Source organism: Dipodomys spectabilis, unplaced genomic scaffold, assembly GCF_019054845.1.
Source record: "Dipodomys spectabilis isolate Male_0828 unplaced genomic scaffold, ASM1905484v1 ptg000286l, whole genome shotgun sequence".
Lineage (NCBI taxonomy): Eukaryota > Metazoa > Chordata > Mammalia > Rodentia > Heteromyidae > Dipodomys > Dipodomys spectabilis.
This window is the reverse complement of record NW_024870963.1, coordinates 339761-358610: the sequence shown is the minus strand read 5'-3', so window position 1 is coordinate 358610 and position 18850 is coordinate 339761. Positions and strand designations below refer to the sequence as shown.

The following is an 18850-nucleotide window of genomic DNA, read 5'->3' as shown; positions in this document are numbered from 1 at the left end:
CTTACTTTTACTTCATTTCCTTATTCATATATATTCATTTAATATATATATATATATTCACACACATTGCTATATATAGATATATAGTTAGAGTGTGTGTACCAGTTCTGGGGCTAGAACTCCAGGCCTGTTCTCACTCAGCTTGCAAATGGCACTATACATGCCTTCATTTCTGGCTTTTTAAATTGGAGCTAAGAATTGAGTCTCGGATATTTGTCTGTTCAAGCTGGCTTTGAATGGTGATCCTCAAAATCAGCTTCCTGAGTAGCTAGGATTAGATGTGAGCCACCAGCACCCAGCTTCATGAGTTTCTTCTAAGGATGAAATAAATTGAGGTGTAAAACTGACACATGGTATTTAACAAAGGCTAGCTTGACTTAAGCTTGAGTATGCTTTTTTTCTTGTTCATTTTTGGTGGTGCCAATATTAGAACTCAAGGCTTCACACTTGCTATGCCGCTGTCTATCCTTTGAGCCACATTCCTGGCTCTTTTTTGTTTTTATTTTTTGGGTAGGGTTTTTCTCCCCCAGGGGCTAGACTTGGACCATGATTTTTTTTCTTGTTTTTTGGTCCGTTGTGGGGACTGAACTCTGGGCCTGGGCGCTGTCTGTTCCTCAGTTCTTCAGCTCAAGGCTAGTGCCCTACTACTTGAGCCACAGCACCACTTCTGGCTTTTTTCTGCTTACATAATGCTGAGGAACTGAACCTAGAGCCTCATGCATGTGAGGGAAGCACTCTACCATTGGGCCAACTTCCCAGGCCCTGGACTATGATTTTCTTACCTATGCACTCCTGTATGACAGAATTATAGGTGTGACTATCTCATCCAGCTTGATTTAGATAGGGTCTCCCTAATTTTATTTTTATTTTTTTGTCCAGTAGGTCTCAAACTGCAGTCTTCCTGATCTCAAACAATTGAGTAATCAGTACAGTTATGTTCTGGAATTCTGGATGCAGAGGGCATCCAGAATTCCAGTTGTTTTCAGTGTTACAAGTATCATCTTATTATTTCTAAAAAAGGTCTTGATAATTTATGTTTTAATGATAGATGAAGTTTTTTCATTATTTTCAGAAAATACAGATGTGAAATGCTTTCTAAAACTTAAGACATGTTTTGTAGCTGGTAACTAGGAAGAAAGCAATTAAGCTTTGGATTGGGAGAAACATGAACAATTCTTTGGGGCTTCTACTCAACAAACTTGCTTGAATTCCTCAGGGAAAAGGATTAGTGCCCTTTAGCATCCTCAATGCAATCCTGTAGGAATAGGATCCTGATAATCTGCAGCCAGCTGTGGAATACACACAGCAATGCATACTTTCTGTCTTGGACATGAAGAATACTGATCTAAGAAAGAATAAAATCATTGGAAGCCAGTGGTAGATTTATACTATTTTTATTATACAAAATATCAAAAAGTTTAAAAGTAAGACACTGCTTGTTTTCTTGGTTGAAGATTGTATCTTTTCTGGTTTCATATCAACACTCACCACAACTGTAGGAAATTAAACTTAACCTTTAGAAGGTATCGCATACGGACCTGGTTGGGGTTATAGACTATAAACTCATTGTAGTTGAGGGTATAACCCTCTGGATTCTGAATTCCTGTGAAACTTGCTGGTCCTAAGGGCACTGTGCTCCCATTCCTGCCAAATATAAGATGTGTTAACATTAGCCTCTAGTTCAGATGTTTGAGTAGAGAAAGTAGTCATCTAGCTTGTTGGCTCTGAAAACTTACATGATGATGAAGTGGGCAGGACTAGGAGCCATTTTGCCAAGTCCCTTGGTGCTGTGTTTGCCCTGAAGTAATCCTTCTGCCTCAGGATTAGCCTTCAGTAGCTCATTACACTGACCTAGAGCTACCTGCAAAGAGAATGATCTTTGAATGCCCACATCTTGTGGAAAACTAGGTGGCTCTAAACCCAACCAGAACATGCCCATTTATAGTTCTCCTCTTCCTCTAGCACAGGAATCTAATGTAACTGGCTCTCCCCTAAGACATTCCAGGTAAATGTCTTAGTTCTGAGATCAAACTTTTCTCACTGGAAAAAAATAGGAATTCATAATAGAGATCATAAATGTATTCTTGCCTCACCTCTGATAAAAGAAGCAGTCCTGTGTTCTTCAGGCGAGAGGCAAAGCAGTAATTGGCACTCTTAGAAGACATGTCAGCAAAATAAATTCCTTTCCCAAACTAAAATATTCAAAGACCAGGGTTAGCCACATAGCCCATTATAAAAAAAATGCTTGTATCACTGACCCTGATTTTCTATTTCTGTTGTCACAGTTATAATTCTGTCATACAGAGGTGAATATAGACAGTATATAGACCCTTAACATGTTCCTGGTTTTCCATTCTCTGAAACATAATTCAGACCCTTCACCACTGCCATTAACAATTCTGTTCCAGAGATGTAGGAACATCTGTAAAACTTTTGGAGAAATGGACAGATAGAATTTGAAGTACACAGTAAGAGATGATGGTGAGCTGGCTCAGTTCTTGGGGAGGAATAACATCTAGTCCTAATCTACTGAGAGAAAAAAGGACTGAGGCCATGATTTTATCCTTTTCCTAGTTCAATTTCTACTCACCATGTAACCTGTGATGGGAGCCTCAGGTGGGGCAATTCGAAGCCCGTGGCTTAAGATTCCCACCCAGTTACTCAGCCTGGAACCATGCCATAGCAACATCCTAAGAAAAAGCCATAATTGTACATACTGTCCTGAAAATATAAGTTGTAAACATTAGAAAGCTAACAGCTATTTCTGTCATCATTTTAGTCCTTAACTGCACTTTAAGCAAGAACATCTAAATCCAAACTAGATTCTGAGACCTGTTAGGAAGGTCCTCTCTGAAGGCTTCCTTTTCACCCTCTTTCTCCACTTCAAAAATATCCAGTAAAGTCATGGTATAGTCTTTGTGTGTAGGAGCATGGGTAGACTGTAGGTACTGGGAAATCACCTGTGGGAAAGAAAATGCCCAGTGTAGATAAACAAGAACTTGGCTGAACGGAAAAACTGAAGGCTTCTGTGTTAACTTCACAGCAACTTATGTTCCCAAATAGTCTCAAACATCAATTTGGAAAAACTCTTTCCCAATTTCCTAGTAAATAGAAATTCTGCCCTAGCCAGATTTCTGTTTTAAACCAGAAATCCTCAGAGAACAGTGGGATGGGGAGAATGGGTCTTATGGGGCATAAGGGTATGAAAATAGATGACCATTTTTCTTACTTTGAACTCATAACTTTCATGGTCTAGAGGGTGCAAAGCACAGTGTAAGTTTCTGTAATGCTGGTCCAGGGGGTGTTCTGGGCTTTTGAGTTCTGTCTTCACTAGCTTAATGGCAATTTCAATGTCTCCCAAAGCCTGAGAAGATGAAATATATAACCAGTGTAAGGGAACACAGGACAAGTGGCTCATTACTCTCCAAACCATACATAGCTCACCTCTAGCAGTTGTACTTTGTCTGACAGTTCTTTCTCTGTATTGATTAATGGAGGAGTGTGGAGTCTAAGGACAGAGATATAACCAAAATTAACTGTCTGATTTGTTGGCGAAAGCCACATAACTAAAAATAAGTCTTTTACAAAATAGATACAAGAAACTAGAGTTTTCCAATTGAAAGAATGCAATCTATAAAAACTTTAATTTCCAGATATATTCTGAGCATACTAAAACAAGCTACACAGACTTTCACATTTGGAAATATAGTTGGATTTTTAAAAAATCTTTTGTTATATTGCCATCTAACACATAGAGTGGGCACAGTTTAGAAACAGAGGTGACTACTCACACAGTTAAATCATAGGGTTCTATGAATCAGTAGAAGGAATAGAAATAGAGTGACAACCATAGTAAAAAGCAACCAAGCCAGGTGTCAGTGGCTCACATCTGTAATTCTAGCTACTCAGAAAATTGAGGTCAGCAGACTGCAGTTCAAAGCCAGGCCAGGCAGGAAAGCCCCTGAGATTCTTATACTTTAACCACCTAAAAAAGCCAGAAGTAGCTGGGCGCCAGTAGCTTACACCTGTAATCCTAGCTACTTAGGAGGTTGTGATTTGCGGATCATGGTTCAAAGCCAGCCAGAGCAGAAGTCCCTGTGAGACTTGTATTTCCAATTAACCACTCAAAAACTGACAGTGGTGCTATGGCTCAAGTGGTAGAGTGCTAGCCTTGAACACAAAGAGAGCTTAGGGGCAGCGCCCATACTCTGAGTTCAAGCCCTGTAACAGATGAATAAAAATTTTTTTTTAAAAGGCCAGAAGTGGAGCGAGCTGCAGCTCAAGCAGTAGAGCTCTAGCCTTGAGCAAAATAACTCTGGGACAGTGCCCAGGTCCTGAGTTCAAGCCCCAGGACCAGCACAAAAAAAAAAAAAAAAAAAAAAAAGACTAAGACTGGTGATATAGCTTAGTGGAAGAAAAATTGGCTAACAAGGCAAGGTTCTAGTTTGATCCCTAGTACCATTAAAAAAAAAAAATCAAAAAGAACATGCATATTATATATCTAATAAAATCATCTGGGTTCACAGAAATGATTGTGTGGTTAAAGTCACCTTAAAGAAAAAGGAAAGGGTTGATAGGTAGGCTTATAGGTGTTTTATGTAGTGTTCTGATAGTCTCTGGAGTTAGTAACTTCCACTGGTCAGAGAATACATTTTCCTCAGGCTGGGTGCTCACATAGACTGCACTGTCCCTCCCTCCCTCCTCCCTTCTTTCCTCTCTATTTCTATTGTATTCTCTATTCCTAAACTGAATAGAGAGGCTTATCAACAAATAATTTTGACTCCATATTTCAGATGATAATTTCTTTAGTTATAAAGATGAAAAGGATTACAGTTATTGATTGTTGTATGAAATATAGGCAGGAACAACAACAAACAAGCAGCTGCACAAGCCTTACCCAAAGTCATGTGGGATCCTGGTGTAGAATTCATTGCATGCTTCCAGGAGTGCTCGTTTATCTTGGCCAGCCCGAATACAATCCTCAATCTTCTTAAGAGACTGGTAACCTGCCTTGATTTGTGCCATGGTCAGCTTCCCTGGAGGCCCAGGCAGAGATCAAACCCCAAACTAGTCTTTCAAAATATTACCTTCATCACCTCCTCTAACCTTCACCTTCAAATCTGATTTCTTTATTCAGTACTTTCAGCAAGCTTTAAATCATAGTAGCAACAACATATCCCACTAAATAAATTGTGAAATATGAAGCAGGGATGTAGCATACAATTTGAAATCTTACCAAGTGGGGCTTTCTTCGTGTCATACTTCATTTCAATCATCATCTCTTCCATGGCTTGGATGTTACAGATTAGCTTTATCAGCTCCTGCACGCGAAGGTCTAGCTTGGATGGTGGCTTCAAGGCATCACTAAGAGACTGGTATTGTTTTGTTTCATCTTCTTCCTATAGCAAAACAAATAAAATCCATAAAAACAGAAAGGATCGATTTTGAGATCCTGCAAGGAGTGTTTTTACAGAATGGTGTCAGTCAAAGTCTGCTTGAACACAGGTCATTTCTCACTAGTAGTCTAGTTAGAGCAGCCAATGTGACTAATCATAAGAATGCTAGAGTTGCCTCTCCCAGTCAAACATTCAGAGCAAAGTCCAAAAGGCCCTCCTAATAACATTAAATATGTAAATATAGCTATTATACCTCAACGTTTCTGATCTTAGTAATATTAAATTGTCTCCATTTTCACATGTTTGATTTTGCCATCTTAGTGAACCACAGCCTGACAAAATTAATTTTTAATTTCAATGTGGGGATCAAACATAGGGTCTCAACATGCTGGCTCTATCATCCTAGCTCTTAATTGGTAATAAACAGTAAGAAGTTATCTCGGAGGTGAGAAACAACAATATCTCAAGACATTCTGGCTTGTTCTGATCTTAGACTGATGTAAGCTATCCTGTTGGACTTACCCCCATGGGTTCGGTCAAGAGTTTACCTGTGTATTGGTGGCATAATCCATTTGTAGCATGTCATATTTTCCAGGTACCTTCTCAAACTTCTCACGATCTTCCCAATTGTTTTTTGTTTTGTCAAAGAATCTGTAAAGTCCCAGACGGTGGAAAACAAAACAAAACAAAACCTTTACGAATGAAGGTCTGCTATCAGGAATGGACTAACAATTATTTCCTTATAAAGCCTCCAAAATATTTCCCCTTACACAGGTCATTCACACATCTGTTTTCCACAAATATTAATTCTAAATTAGGATAATATGTGGATGGGAAAACTGTGAAATAAAGCAATTAGTTAAAAACAAACAAACAGGAGCTTGGTGCTGGTGGCTCACACCTACCTACTCATAACTACCTACTCAGGAGGCTGAGATCTGAGGATTGTGGTTCAAAATGAGCCCGGGCAGAAAAGGACGTGAGACTCTTATCTCTAATCTTCCAGAAAACTGGAAGTGGAGCTATGGCTTAAATTGGTACAGAGAGCAAAAGAGCTCAGGGACAGTGTGCAGGCCAAGTTCAAGCCCCATGACCAAAAAAAAAAAAAAAAAAAGAAAAAGAGAAAGGGATCTGTAGGCTTCCCAAATTCCAACACACAAAAGCCATTGAGACTGAAAATAAAAACTATGTGTCTAATACTTTTCTGAATATAATATATTCCCAGAGACTTATTTATTTTTAATTATTGCTTTTGTTTTTGCCAGTCCTGGGGCTTGAACTCAGGGCCTAGGCACTGTCCTTGAGCTTCTTTTGCTCGAAGTTATCACTCTTCCACTTGAGAGCCACAGCATCACTTGTGGCTTCTTCTGCTTATGTGGTACTGAGGAATCGAACCATGGCTTCATGTGTGCTAGGCAAGCATACCACTAAGCCATATTCCCAGCCCTTCCCAGAGATTTCACTGTAATTTTTTTTTTTTGAGGGGGGGGGGGGAAGATGCTTTTCCTGGGGCTTGGACTCAGGGGTTAGATACTATGGCCCTGAATTTTTTTTTTCTTCAAGCTAGTGTTCTACCATTTGAACTGTAGCCCCAGTTCTGGATTTTTTTGGTAGTTAATTGGAGGTAAGAGTCTCATGGACTTTCTTTCAAACTGGATTGGCATTGAACCATGCTCCTCAGACCCCAGCCTTCTGAGTAGCTACGATTAAAGGCATGAGCCAGTGCCAAGCTACAGTAAATATAACTGGATATTCTTTCCCCAAATTTTCTAGATTTTTTTTTTTTTTGCCTGTCCTGGGGCTTGAATTCAGGGCGTGGGCAGTGTTCTCGAGCTTCTTTCACTCAAGGATAGCATTCTACCACTTGAGCCACAGCACCACTTCTGGCCTTTTCTGTTTATGTGGTACTGAGGAATTGAACCCAGTGCTTCATGCATGCTAGGCAAGCACTCTACCACTAAGCCACATTCCCAGCCCTGTTTGTTGCTTTTTAAACACATTCTTCTTGTTTCAGTAAATCTCAAGGTTGTAGGTTGATTTTTTTTTTTTTTATTTGCCAGTGCTGGGGCTTGAACTTGGAACCTGGGCACTGTCCCTGAGCTTCTTTTGCTCAAGGTTAGTGCTCTATCACTTTGAACCACAGTGCCATTCCCAGCTTTTTCTGTGTATGTGGTACTGAGGAATCAAACTCAGAGCTTCATGCATGCTAGGTAAGCACTTACATTCCCAGCCCTGTAGGTAGATTTAATAAACAAAAGCAACTAATGTTCTAACCACAGGTGGAATAGAATTGACAAACTTTTGTCATATATGTAAAAAAAAATTAACAATGCAGATTCAAGAAGACAGGTTAGTATTTATTTTTAACACTCACTTCTTCTGAAAGATTTCCTTGGCCCTGGTGAGGTCACCTGAGCAAGCCACCAAGCTGTGCTGCCCCACTTTCCCAACTGCAAAGGAAATGCTGTAAGATGGTTTGCAGAATTGTGTCCCAAAAGAAGTTCTTTAACAATAATGGGGCAGATTGCCAAGGTGTCTCTGCTTACATTGGACTAATTGGCAGGAAAAGAAGAGAAAGGTCAAAGGGCTTAGAGAACCAATCTTATTGATACATACTACCTGCTAACTGCCTTAACCTATGAGCAGTACCAGTAGTCCATTGCAGAAGGGTTCTCAGACTTAATGGGGCTGTTCTTAGTCTTTCCATTGGAAATTTCCTAGTGAGGATGCCTATCATTCCCAAACTTAGAGAAGGCTATCTTAAGTCCTAAGCTCCTCTCAGAACTTCTATTTTCCCAACTTAAACCTACCCACACACTACACTGCTTCTGGCATTCTGAATGACAACTCATAAAATCCTCCATATTAGTCATTACCTCGGCCCCATCTCATCCAGACACTGAAGTTCCTCTGGGCATCATCTTCTAACAGCTGAATAAGGTAGTACTTGTTGTTGTTGAATTGGAGATTGGTCTATGATAAGTGAGAAAATAATAATTCAGTAATTGTGAATCACACAAACCAATGACTCTTGGTATGATGAGAGAAAAAAAAAAGATTCCTGTCAGATTAAGACTATGAAGAACAGAGTTTACTTATTTATTTTGTGATGGGCCTGGGGTTTGAACTTGAATTTTTTCAATGCTAGTGCTCTACCACTGGAGCCACATCTCTACTTCTAGCTTTTTACTGGTTAACTGGAGATAAGAGTCTGGTGAACTTTCCTGCCTAGGCTGGCTTTGAACTGTGCTCCTCAGAGCTGTCTCCTGAGTAGCTAGAATTACAGGCAAGACCTACCTGCACCTGACAAAATAAAATAAACCCTGGAATCCTAGGAATTAAGTGGAAGCCTGAAAGCCTTCCTAAAACCTCATATATTACCTCAATATCCTACACTGATTAGTTCTTCCTGCTTTAGCGTTCTCTATAGATACTTTGCAGATTATACTGTTTTCTAGCTCCTACTCTATCCCAGTTATTGCTTTCCAAATGAAAACAATTTTTATGTTCTATAGGTCTGCAAGTGTTGTGTTTATTTAAATATAACTTCTTATTCTGTGATTGTTCTACTTTTAGAGCTTCAGTTGTCAGCTTCAGAAACTGGATAAAGAGCTTCAGCAGGGCAAATCTTAGCAGGGAAAGAAGGATTAATGGAAACAACTGCCACATCTGTCCTATCCCTAACTAACCTAATCAAATGTGGAGATATTCAAAGAGAAAATGAGGAGTATTGAGTTATATGCAAGAAAATCATGGCTGGGAAAGTGGCTCAGTGGTAGAGTGCTTGCCTTGCATGCATGAGGCCCTGGGTTCCATTCCTGAGTACCACATAAACAGAAAAAGCCGGAAGTGGTGCTGTGGCTCAAGTGGTAGAATGCTATAGCCTTGAGCTGAAGAGCTGAGGGACAGCGCCCAGGCCCAGAGTTCAGTCCCCACAACTGGCAGAAAAAAAAAAAAAGAAAGAAAGAAAAAAGAAAAGAAAATAATTTAAAGTGGGGAGTGTCACTCATGATTAGGCACAGCTGCCAGTTAGTGCTGGAAGAAGGTACAGCTGCTTTCTACCACCATCTCTTGCCTGTTGACATTATAGTCATTGGATGTTAGAACAAAAAGGGGCCTTATGAGCCAGGTCTGGTGGCTCAAGCCTGTAATCCTAGCTACTTAGGAGGCTGAGATTTGAGGATTGTGGTTCCAAGCCAGCTTGGGCAGGAAAGTCCATGAGACTCTTATCTCCAATTAACCACCAGAAAACTGGAAGTGGTGCTATGGCTCAATTAGAACACTAGCTAGCCTTAAGCACAAGAGCTCAGTGCCCAGGCCCTGAGTTCAAGCCTACAACTGACAAAACAAAACAAAAAGAAAAGCTATTTTCCTTATCAAATAAAGTCCCTCAAAGCCAGCAAAAGAAAAAAAAGACCAAGAACATATTGAAAATATTGAAATGGCCGGGCGCTGGTGGCTCACGCCTGTAATCCTAGCTACTCAGGAGGCTGAGATCTGAGGATCGCGGTTCAAAGCCAGCCCCGGCAGGAGACCGTGAGACTCCTATCTCCAATAAATCACCAGAAAACTGGAAGTGGCGCTGTAGCTCAAGTGGTAGAGCGCTCGCCTTGAGCTGAAGAGCTGAGGGACAGCGCCCAGGCCCAGAGTTCAAGCCCCACAACCGACAAAAAAAAAAAAAAAAAAAAAAAAAGAAAATATTGAAATGGATGTGAAAAGAATGTTGAAAGGTTCAACAAAAGACAAAGTCTGCAAAAAGATCTGCTTCTCATAAAGGTACAATGTGTTGTGATTAAGTTTCACTACAAGCTAATATAACAGACTACAGAATTGGGCTGGGAAGGTGGCTCAGTTGTAGAGTGCTTGTCTTGCATGCATGAGGCCCTGGGTTCAATGCTTCAGCACCACATAAACAGAAAAAGCTGGAAAGTGGCTGTAGCTCAAGTGGTAGAAAGCTAACCTTGAGCTGAAGAGCTGAAGTACAGTGCCCAGGCCCAGAGTTCAGGCCCACAATCGGCAAAAAAAAAAAAACAACAAAAAACAAACAGAATTAAAAGATTTGGGCACTGGCTATTAGCAGTCACCAAGAAGAATTTTCCCACTTACTTGATTAAGCATGACATCAAAAACGTCATTTCCTTCACAATACACATGAGCCTAGAAAGAAATATGACATTTATGTAAACTCAGTCTACTCTCAATATCTAAATATATACTCTCAATATATAAACTCAGTCTACTCTCCAGCATCTTCAACAGAGAAAGAAATAGAAATGTATGTATTACACACAGCTTGTCAATTACTATAATGAAAAGCCTTTTTCTAATTCTTAGACTCATTGGATTTATAGTCCTCTCTCTATTGAATTACAGAAACATAAAAGAAACTTGCTTTTCTTCTTTCTTCTTTTTTTTTTTGCTAGTCCTGAGGCTTAACTCAGAGCATGGGCATTGTCCCTGAGCTTCTTTTGCTCAAGGCTAGCACTCTGCCACTTAAGCCACAGCCCCACTTCCATATTTTTCTGTTTATGTGGTACTGAGAAATTGAACCCAGGACTTCATGCATGCAAGGCAAGCACTCCACCACTAAGTCACATTGCCAGCCCTTCTTCTTTATTCTTTAAATCCTTTCCCCACTCATCAGCAACTCATCAAAATAAGATAGCTCTCCTTCCCTTAGTAATGACATACTTTTCTAGTTGATAAAAGATGTGGGGCTGGGAATGTGGCTTAGTGGTAGTGTGCTTGCCTAGCATGCATGAAGTCATGGGTTTGATTCTTCAATACTACATAAACAGAAAAAGGCAGAAGTGGCACTGTGGCTCAAGTGGTAGAGTGCTAGCCTTAGCAAAAGTATCTCAGGGAGCCAGGCGCCGGTGGGGTGGTTCCTGCCTATAATCCTAGCTACTCAGGAAGCTGAGATCTGAGGATCGAGGTTCAATGCCAGACTGGGCAGGAAAGTCTGTGAGACTCTTATCTCCAATTAACCACCAGAAAACCAGAAGTGGCGCTATGGCTTAAGTGGTAGAGCGCTCGCCTTGAGCGGAAGAGCTGAGGGTCAGCACCCAGACCCAGAGTTCAGGCTCCACAACCGACAAAAGAAAAAAGAGGTGTAAAGGCTGATGGCAACCCCAAAAGAAACCATGTTGACACACTTACTGATTTCTAATCTTAGCAAATTAATCACTAGCAAAATTTTTAGAGAGCATTCCTAAAATGAACACTAGCAACATCCTAGACAGAAATCCTACTAAAAGAATACTTGGAAAACCAAAGGACTGAGAATCAATTCCAGAGCCTCTTACCTTTCCCACCTTGGCTACACACTCTGGATCCACAGGAGCTTTGCCTTTTAACAGCAAGGCCTTCACAGTTTCTGAGGAAAGAACTCCAATTGCTCATACAGGAATTAAAAATATCTAGAAAAGTGCCTAGAAAGCTGTTATGTCATGTCTTCTTAAGTAGTCCTTGTCATCTGCTTCAGTCTCATTGCATCTCAAATATATATATTATAAAAATGAAGACTCATCCAGGGCGCCAGTGGCTCACACTTAGCTACTCAGGAGGCTGAGATCTAAGGACTGTGGTTCAAAGCCAGCGTGGGCAGGAAAGTCTGTGAGACTCTTACCTCCAATTAACCACCAGAAAACCGGAAGTGGCACTGTGGCTCAAGTGGTAGAGCACTAGCCTTGAATTGAAGAGCTCAGGGACAGTGCCCAGGTCCAGGGTTCAAACCCCGTGACGGACAAAAATAAATAAATAAATAAAAAAGAAGACTCAGCAAGTACTGTGATATGAACAAATGATAGAAAACTCAACTATATCATTATGGGAGGAAGAAATGAATTGAAAAAACAAGGTATCCCATCCCCTTCATAGATCCTTTGCTGGCCATGTCCCCTCTGGCCTGCTTACCTTGCTTGTCTTTTGTCCTGTCCTCATCATTCTTTTCTCCATCCACAAGCCCCTTTTTCATTCCTTTCCTCTGGCATGTTCGAGTTTTCTTGGCCGGAGGAGAATCTTTTGTTGCTGTTCTTCCTATATTGGAACGAAAATTTAAAGGAATGCTTTAAGATGGTTTTGTACGTTTACAAAAAAAAAAAAAACCAACAGTAGCTGCAATACCGTTACTCTTAACTATTTCTGCAATCCTTATTAAATTGCTGTTCTAGGCAAATAAAAGCAAAATGCATAGATTGAGGCATGAGTCTCTTCTCTTGGCTTAAGCCTACGGCTCACCAGCCCCAATACTTCCGTAGGAAATAAGGGTTAGTGGAGTGCTTTGTGGGTTATCTGGTGTGAGTACTACAGTTACTCCAAACAAAACAGAGGTCAACAATAGTATCTAATTTGTTCTTTGCACATCTTATATACAAAGTGAACCTACCCACAATACAGAGAGGACTATAAATCCAATGAGTCTAAGAATCGCATTTTACTTGTGACGTTCTCTTATTTTTTTAGTTGGATTAGCAACAGTGCTGGCACTAGTATGAAAAACAACTTTAAAAGTTTAAAATTCATCTAGGAGCCAAATACAAGCCACAGGAAGCTGAAGGGGAGGGAGAGAGCAAGGAGCACCATTCCTTTTACGATTTCAGGAACCTGTGCCATTCCGCACCCCCAATAATCCATTCCAAACCTTGCTTCCTGAGGCCGCTGCTCCCGCTCCGCCTGGCCGCCATGGAATCCAAACGCAGAAGGCCACAACCGTGCTCCCAACAACCACTGGCTCAGGGTCACGTGGCTGAATACGCAGAGCGTACGCGGCCTAGAGGAAAACCTTAAGGTACATACTTGGAAGCCTTCAACCCCGCTTTATTTGCATGACGCAGTGGCTTGTGGGAAATCACCATGACTATAAAGTTTCTTTCTGCGCGGGAGTCTTATAAAGTCTGCATCAGCAGATTTTCTCTTGTAGGGCGGTGGGAAGCTCATCAGTGGGGCTACAAGCTGAGTGCACGACGTCACTCCGTCCCGTGTCCCTTGGGAAGGTCTGAGACTAGGGCCATAAAGCAGACCTAACAGGTCTCTCCCTGACTTTCGGGGAGGTGAGTTCCCAGAGAGCGGGTCTCCAAGCGAGGGCAGACCGGGCAGGAGATGCCGGGGACCCATCCCCGTCCGCGGGGGGGCCCGGTGGATGCCTCCCTAGCTGGAGCTTGGAACAGACTCACGGCCAGCCGTCTTGAGTTCAATGGCTGAGGTGAGGTACCAGCCATGGGGCCTCATAACCCAATTCAGACTACTCTCCCCCGTCCTCTTTTCTTGGTGGTGTTTCTTTTCTGTCACTTGTCGCTCTTCAGCTTAAGGCCAGGGCTCTACCACTTTAGCCACAGCGCCACTTGTTTGAACGGTGCTTAATGTCTCATGGGGCCTAACTGGACTTTAACCTAGACTCCATTTCCAAAATAATCAGCAAAATGCAGGGCACTAGCACTGAGAGGAAAACATTAAGGTCCTAGGCAATGAGTTCAAGCCCCAGTACGAGCGCGCGCGCGCACACACACACACACACACACACACACACACACACACACACACAAAAGGTTCATGTAAAAACAGTGCTGGAAGCATCAAAGATTCACAGAGATTGGGCTGGAGGAGGAAGTCCCTATTAAGGTAAGAGAGGGCGGGGAGAAATCCTCTTTGAACTAATTAGCCAATCCGGTTCTGAGGCCACTTACTAAGGCAACTTCCTGTCTTTCCTCCTCTTCTTGATTTTGGTGGGCTGGTGAGTAACCTAATTCTGATCTCTGGTACTTTGGAATTTGTCTTTCATTTGAGCTATGTACCCGGCAGCAGGCCTTTATTCTGAGTGAGCACTGCTGTTCTGGCTGTTAGTTGGAAGGTGATTAATTTCTGCTGTGTGACTTCAGGGAGAACACAGTAACATTGAAGCAGGATAACTTATGGAAACAGGCCTGGGCTAGGCAATTCAGAAATACGTTATCTAAAAACTTAGAAATGCTATCTTTGCTTCAAAGAGAGGCAACTGAATGCATTCTTTCCTAAGGGATGCATTTCTCACCCAAGAATTTAAAACTGCCTGACAAGATGCCCCAAAATGAAGGTAGTAGGGTGTCTCCTTGTTTCAAGGTTAAGGATATCTTTTAAGAAAAAAAAAAAAAAAAGGATATCTTCTAAGGCAGAATGCTTTCTTACCTGGAAACTCAGAGACTAACACCAGGTGTGGTTAAAGCAAAGACAAAGCACCTAGCTTTGCATAACTTAAAAGTCAGACCCCCTGCCTTTACCCTGTAAATACCAAACAGCCTTTGGAGCTGTGTGTCTCTCTGGGTGTCTTTTTGTCTGTCTGTGTCTTTGTTAGGAGCTGTGTCTCTCTCTGGGTGTCGTTTTTGTCTGTGTCTTTGTGTCCCTGAAGAACGTAAAAAAAAATTATATATATATGACAGCACCTAACACCCATTTTTGCTTCTGTATGAATTGCTTTGTGCTAGATGGTTGTATGGTTTTTGTATGATTTTAACTGACTGGTTTTAGTTACTCAGTAGTGGAATGTCAGCCTGGGAGCCTAGAGTTGCTTAGTAAAAGACTTCAAAGGGTTTACAGCCCTGACCAAGGGGGCAAAGTCCTCAGAATTATCCCCACAGCTGCAACGCCCCTCCTGGAGGCCGAGGCAGTAAGGCCCTAGGGAAGAATTATAATGTTTGAAGAAACCTAAGCAACTCCATTTTTGTTTAACACTCCATCTCAGTTCTGCGACTTGACTCGTGATCCATTTTAGCCCCAATGGTAGGAATTTATGGCAGAAAGCCATGGGTGGCGTTTTCTTAAGTGGTGTTGCCCCCCACCCACCTAGGACTAAGAGTTTCTAACCAACCCATTCTTCAGAGCCCGGAGCGAGACATGCCATGCATTCTGTTGGTCTAGGTGTGACTCGAAACCTTTTTTGGTCAAGCTATGGACCAAGGACATTTTTTCTGTAAAGATCGACCAGTCATTATTTGCCCAGTTTAGCTTGCTTTAAATGTAAATGTTAACCAATCATGTAATTTCTTATGTAAAAGTTCCTTAAAGTTGTTTGTTCAATACTATAAAAACTGCACTGATTCTATGCTCAGGGCCTCCTAGCGTCACCGGTTACCATGTGCGCGGAGGACCAAGCTCAAGCTTGCAATAAACCGGCTCTTTGTTGCTTACATTGATCGTGGTCTCTGGTGGTCTTCTGGGGGTCCCCGAATTTCGGTATAACATCCCTATGAGAGCACCCACACTCTGCTGGAGTGTGCCCCTGCCCTTCTGTTTGCTTTTTTGTCTTGTTTTCTTGCTTGTTTACTTAATTTAGCTCTGCCAAGTTTTCTTACCATAGCGACTTGTCTAGAAATTCTTATTCTGTGATTGAAGTCAAGAACCCTCAGTGATGAGTTCCTATACTTTAAGGGGAGCTTCATTAAACCTCATCTCTGTTGGATGATAAAATGGGCTGTCTGGTGTAAGGTATATTAAATAGGTTGGTTTCATTAGGTAGCCGATGAAGAGAAAACCACACGCCATTTAGGTAGGAGAAGTTTATTTACGGAACTGCTGCCCCTCCCGTGCATAGTGGAGAAGCACGGCTGAAAAGGAAAGGGGGTGGGGGGAGACCCCCCCTCTGGGCCAGGACTTATGTAGGCCAGGGACAGTAAGAGTTGTGGCCAGGTGGGGGAAAGGTGTGGTTGCACTGGATCTGGATGTGACCTCAGGATCTGGGACCCTCTTAAGGTCAGATGGGAGGCATGTGACCAGAGGTGGCTAGGGATGTGACCTAGCTGGAGGGGAAGGTGACTGCTTCCAGGTCTGGCAGTTACCTAGGCAACAGATACTGGGCAGAAACTTAGCCAAGAGGGAGAGGGGTGTCCCTATTCAGATCTTACACCAGGCTTGTTTCCACAGGGGTGTCTGTAGTACTGAGTCTGCCTGTTTTCTCTAAGATCTGATGGCACAGATAGTATAGATTATGCTTTACATTCAGAATGTTGTGTTGTTAGAAAATGCCCGGCTTCATTTTACCTGTAGGAAAATACTGTTTTATGTCCCTGATAAGGGGAGACTATGGGATGATAAATTCAGCCTCATTTTAATTACCAGGTTAAATATCTGTAGGGCTTATTTAGATCCTTAGTTGGTTTCTGGTAACTTGTGAGGACACTGTGTAGACATCATCTGCTCAGTGACTGCTAAAGTATTTAGGCAGCAAATAGATGACAGGTTTCAGTGAGTGCCAGGAAGCTCCTAATTTTAATGTTGCTGCACAGGACTGTACTGAGGAACCTAAGCAACTCCATTTCACTTAAGACCCTCATCTCAGTTCTACAACTTAACCCTTGACCCACTTCAGCCCCAATGCCTGGAATTATGATATCTGAAATTCCAGAACAGTCCCTCCTAGGGTCTGGTGACCATTATCTAAACCAGACACCCTGCAGTTTAGCACCTATCCTCTTGAGACTCCCCTGTGGTGCAAGCCTACCAGTTTTAAGTACGTCAGCCCCCTTGATCTAACCAACAACTTGTTTCTGGTCCTTTCCCGCTTTGTAGTGCGCCAATCATACTATAGAGTTGTTTTATGATTTTCCCGTGGTTTGTAGTCATTTGTTACAAGAAGTTATGATGTATGCAAAGCCCCTGCCTTCCCTAAAATAGTGTATAAAAAGTGCTGTAACCCTGGGCTCTTTCAGTGTCATGGGCTGCTGCCTTGTATGCGGCAGGGAACAAGCTCAAGCTTGCAATAAAGACTCCTTTGCTTTTACATTGGCGACGGGTCTCTGATGGTCTTTTGGGTAAGGATTTCCGAATTCGGCTTTACAGTACCAAAAAGCTTCAGACACACTGAGGAAGATCAGGTACCTTAGTACTATATTTAGATTTTAGCACCACAGCTTACTGCTTGGGTGACCTCGGGAGACTTCTTAAGGCAGTCTGGACTCAGCTTGCAATGGTCAAATAAAAGTCTCTTGTATAAGAAACAATATGTATTTGCAATAAATATTGGGATATATTTTTTTCCCAGACTTTCCTGTTTTATGTATCAATTTGGCTAAAATGTATGTTAATGTGTGCTATATGCAGAAAATGTGAGAAAAATATATTAAACTATTTAAATGAATAGGCATTTGTAGACCTTTCATAATTCTTACAATTGTCAAGCTTATTGTTAATTTTAGGTTTGAGTAGGTAATAACAATTACCATTAAAGTATACAGTGAAGTTGTTCCTGCCCCTAAGCCATCCATTTCCCTTCCTCAGTAAATGTTGAGTTCATAGTTTATTTTTATGAGAACAATATGCACTGGGCACTTCCCTTCTGTGAATACTTAATAAACATGTGCCTTATATTTCCTACAGTTCCTTGAGTAAATAAAAATATCCACATTCTTTATAGTGGTCCCATAGTAAGTATTCTAATGTATGTGTGCATGCCAATATGTTATCTCATCCATGTGTCCCATGAGAATTCAGGCAAGATAAGAATGTAGTAGAAGTGATAAGGTTTATTTGTTAGGAAAAAATATTGCAGAGAAATAAGATTATGTGAGAAGATAGCACTTAAATATATCTTCAGCCATTTTCAGATTATAAGCATTGGCCTCTGGTTAACTGGGGAGGATTGGGAACAGTATGTAAGAATGTGTGCATAGTTAGAGGCGTCACTAATCACAAAGCAGGTTCAGAAGTGGTCTGAAGTGGCATCAGGTTATACTATGTCATAGACTTATTCACAATCCATTACTAAATTTCAAGATGTTTGCAAAGCAACTGCTGGAAATAATAGTATTGAGTCCCAGGATAGGACTAGGTCTTGGGGCAGACTTAGTGCTCCAAGGGTGAGGAGAGTATATGAATTACATTTGACTTCTAGGACCCAGTTTTACACATCCTTGTGGTGAGTGGGCTGAATATTTGTTTTGAAATTGTTGACCCACCTTAGGCTGGAATGAAACCTAAGTGGGTGGAATGCTCATCTTTTTTTTTTCTAATTTAACTTTGGTGTACAGAGGGGTTATAGTTACATAAATAAAAATGAGAACATTTCTTGTTGAACATTGTTACCCCTTCCCTCATTTTTCTCCTGCTTTTCCTCCCCCCTCCCAAGTTGTAAAGTTCATTTCAACATAATGTCTTGTGAGTATTAGTTGTATTAGTTCACCTTTTGTCCTTTGACCATTTTGTTATTGTCCTTCCTCTAAGGTCTCAGAGATAGCTTGCCAATGATTAAATCCCCACCTTGTGTCCACCTGTTCACAAAAAATATGTTACTATTTCCTGATACTGTTATTCCAGTGTGACATACAAATTCCTACCCCAGTTGCAACAGTCTTGATACAATGCTTTTTGGTGTAGTGGGAAGACCCCTACTCAGGCAGGCAAGCCCACCCAGTTGTCTAGAGTGACAGTCCACCACAACAAAGTTGTTAACAAAGAAGCAACTTTATTGAGAAGGTTCCTACACTGAC

General features: G+C 41.5%; 2 protein-coding genes across 3 annotated transcripts in view; one reads left to right on the top strand and one right to left on the bottom strand.

Annotated features, from left to right (window-relative positions):
• Positions 1-1378: 1378 nt before the first annotated feature.
• Positions 1379-13136, bottom strand: Parp2 (poly(ADP-ribose) polymerase 2). The gene is made up of 16 exons (XM_042701105.1): positions 13039-13136; positions 12312-12434; positions 11702-11772; positions 10503-10553; positions 8273-8369; positions 7771-7846; positions 5945-6047; positions 5237-5399; positions 4898-5036; positions 3445-3508; positions 3230-3364; positions 2833-2960; positions 2591-2690; positions 2094-2192; positions 1737-1861; positions 1379-1644 (listed from the first exon to the last, which is right to left on the bottom strand). The coding sequence occupies exons 1-16, from the start codon at positions 13079-13081 to the stop codon at positions 1485-1487; spliced, it is 1677 nt and encodes a 558-aa protein (XP_042557039.1). The 5' UTR covers positions 13082-13136; the 3' UTR covers positions 1379-1484.
• An 860-nt stretch (positions 13137-13996) lies between these two features.
• Ccnb1ip1 (cyclin B1 interacting protein 1) overlaps positions 13997-18850 on the top strand; it is a 30889-nt gene continuing 26035 nt past the window's right edge. The window contains exon 1 of one of the 2 annotated variants that reach the window (XM_042701119.1): positions 13997-14015. The gene's annotated coding sequence lies outside the window, so the exon portion shown is untranslated. Of the gene's footprint in view, positions 14016-14073; positions 14128-18850 lie in introns of those variants that run through there. The other variant, XM_042701118.1, reaches the window with a different exon arrangement.

What these genes read in the sequence shown, in the direction of transcription:
- Parp2 (XM_042701105.1), bottom strand. Translation starts at nt 13,081, where the DNA reads ATGGCGGCCAGGCGGAGCGGGAGCAGCGGCCTCAGGAAGCAAG. An exon ending in ACAAAGTACAACTGCTAGAG is followed by an intron (nt 3,365 to 3,444) that starts GTGAGCTATGTA and finishes TCATCTTCTCAG; the next exon opens with GCTTTGGGAGACATTGAAAT. An exon ending in ATGAAAGTTATGAGTTCAAA is followed by an intron (nt 2,961 to 3,229) that starts GTAAGAAAAATG and finishes TCTTTCCCACAG; the next exon opens with GTGATTTCCCAGTACCTACA.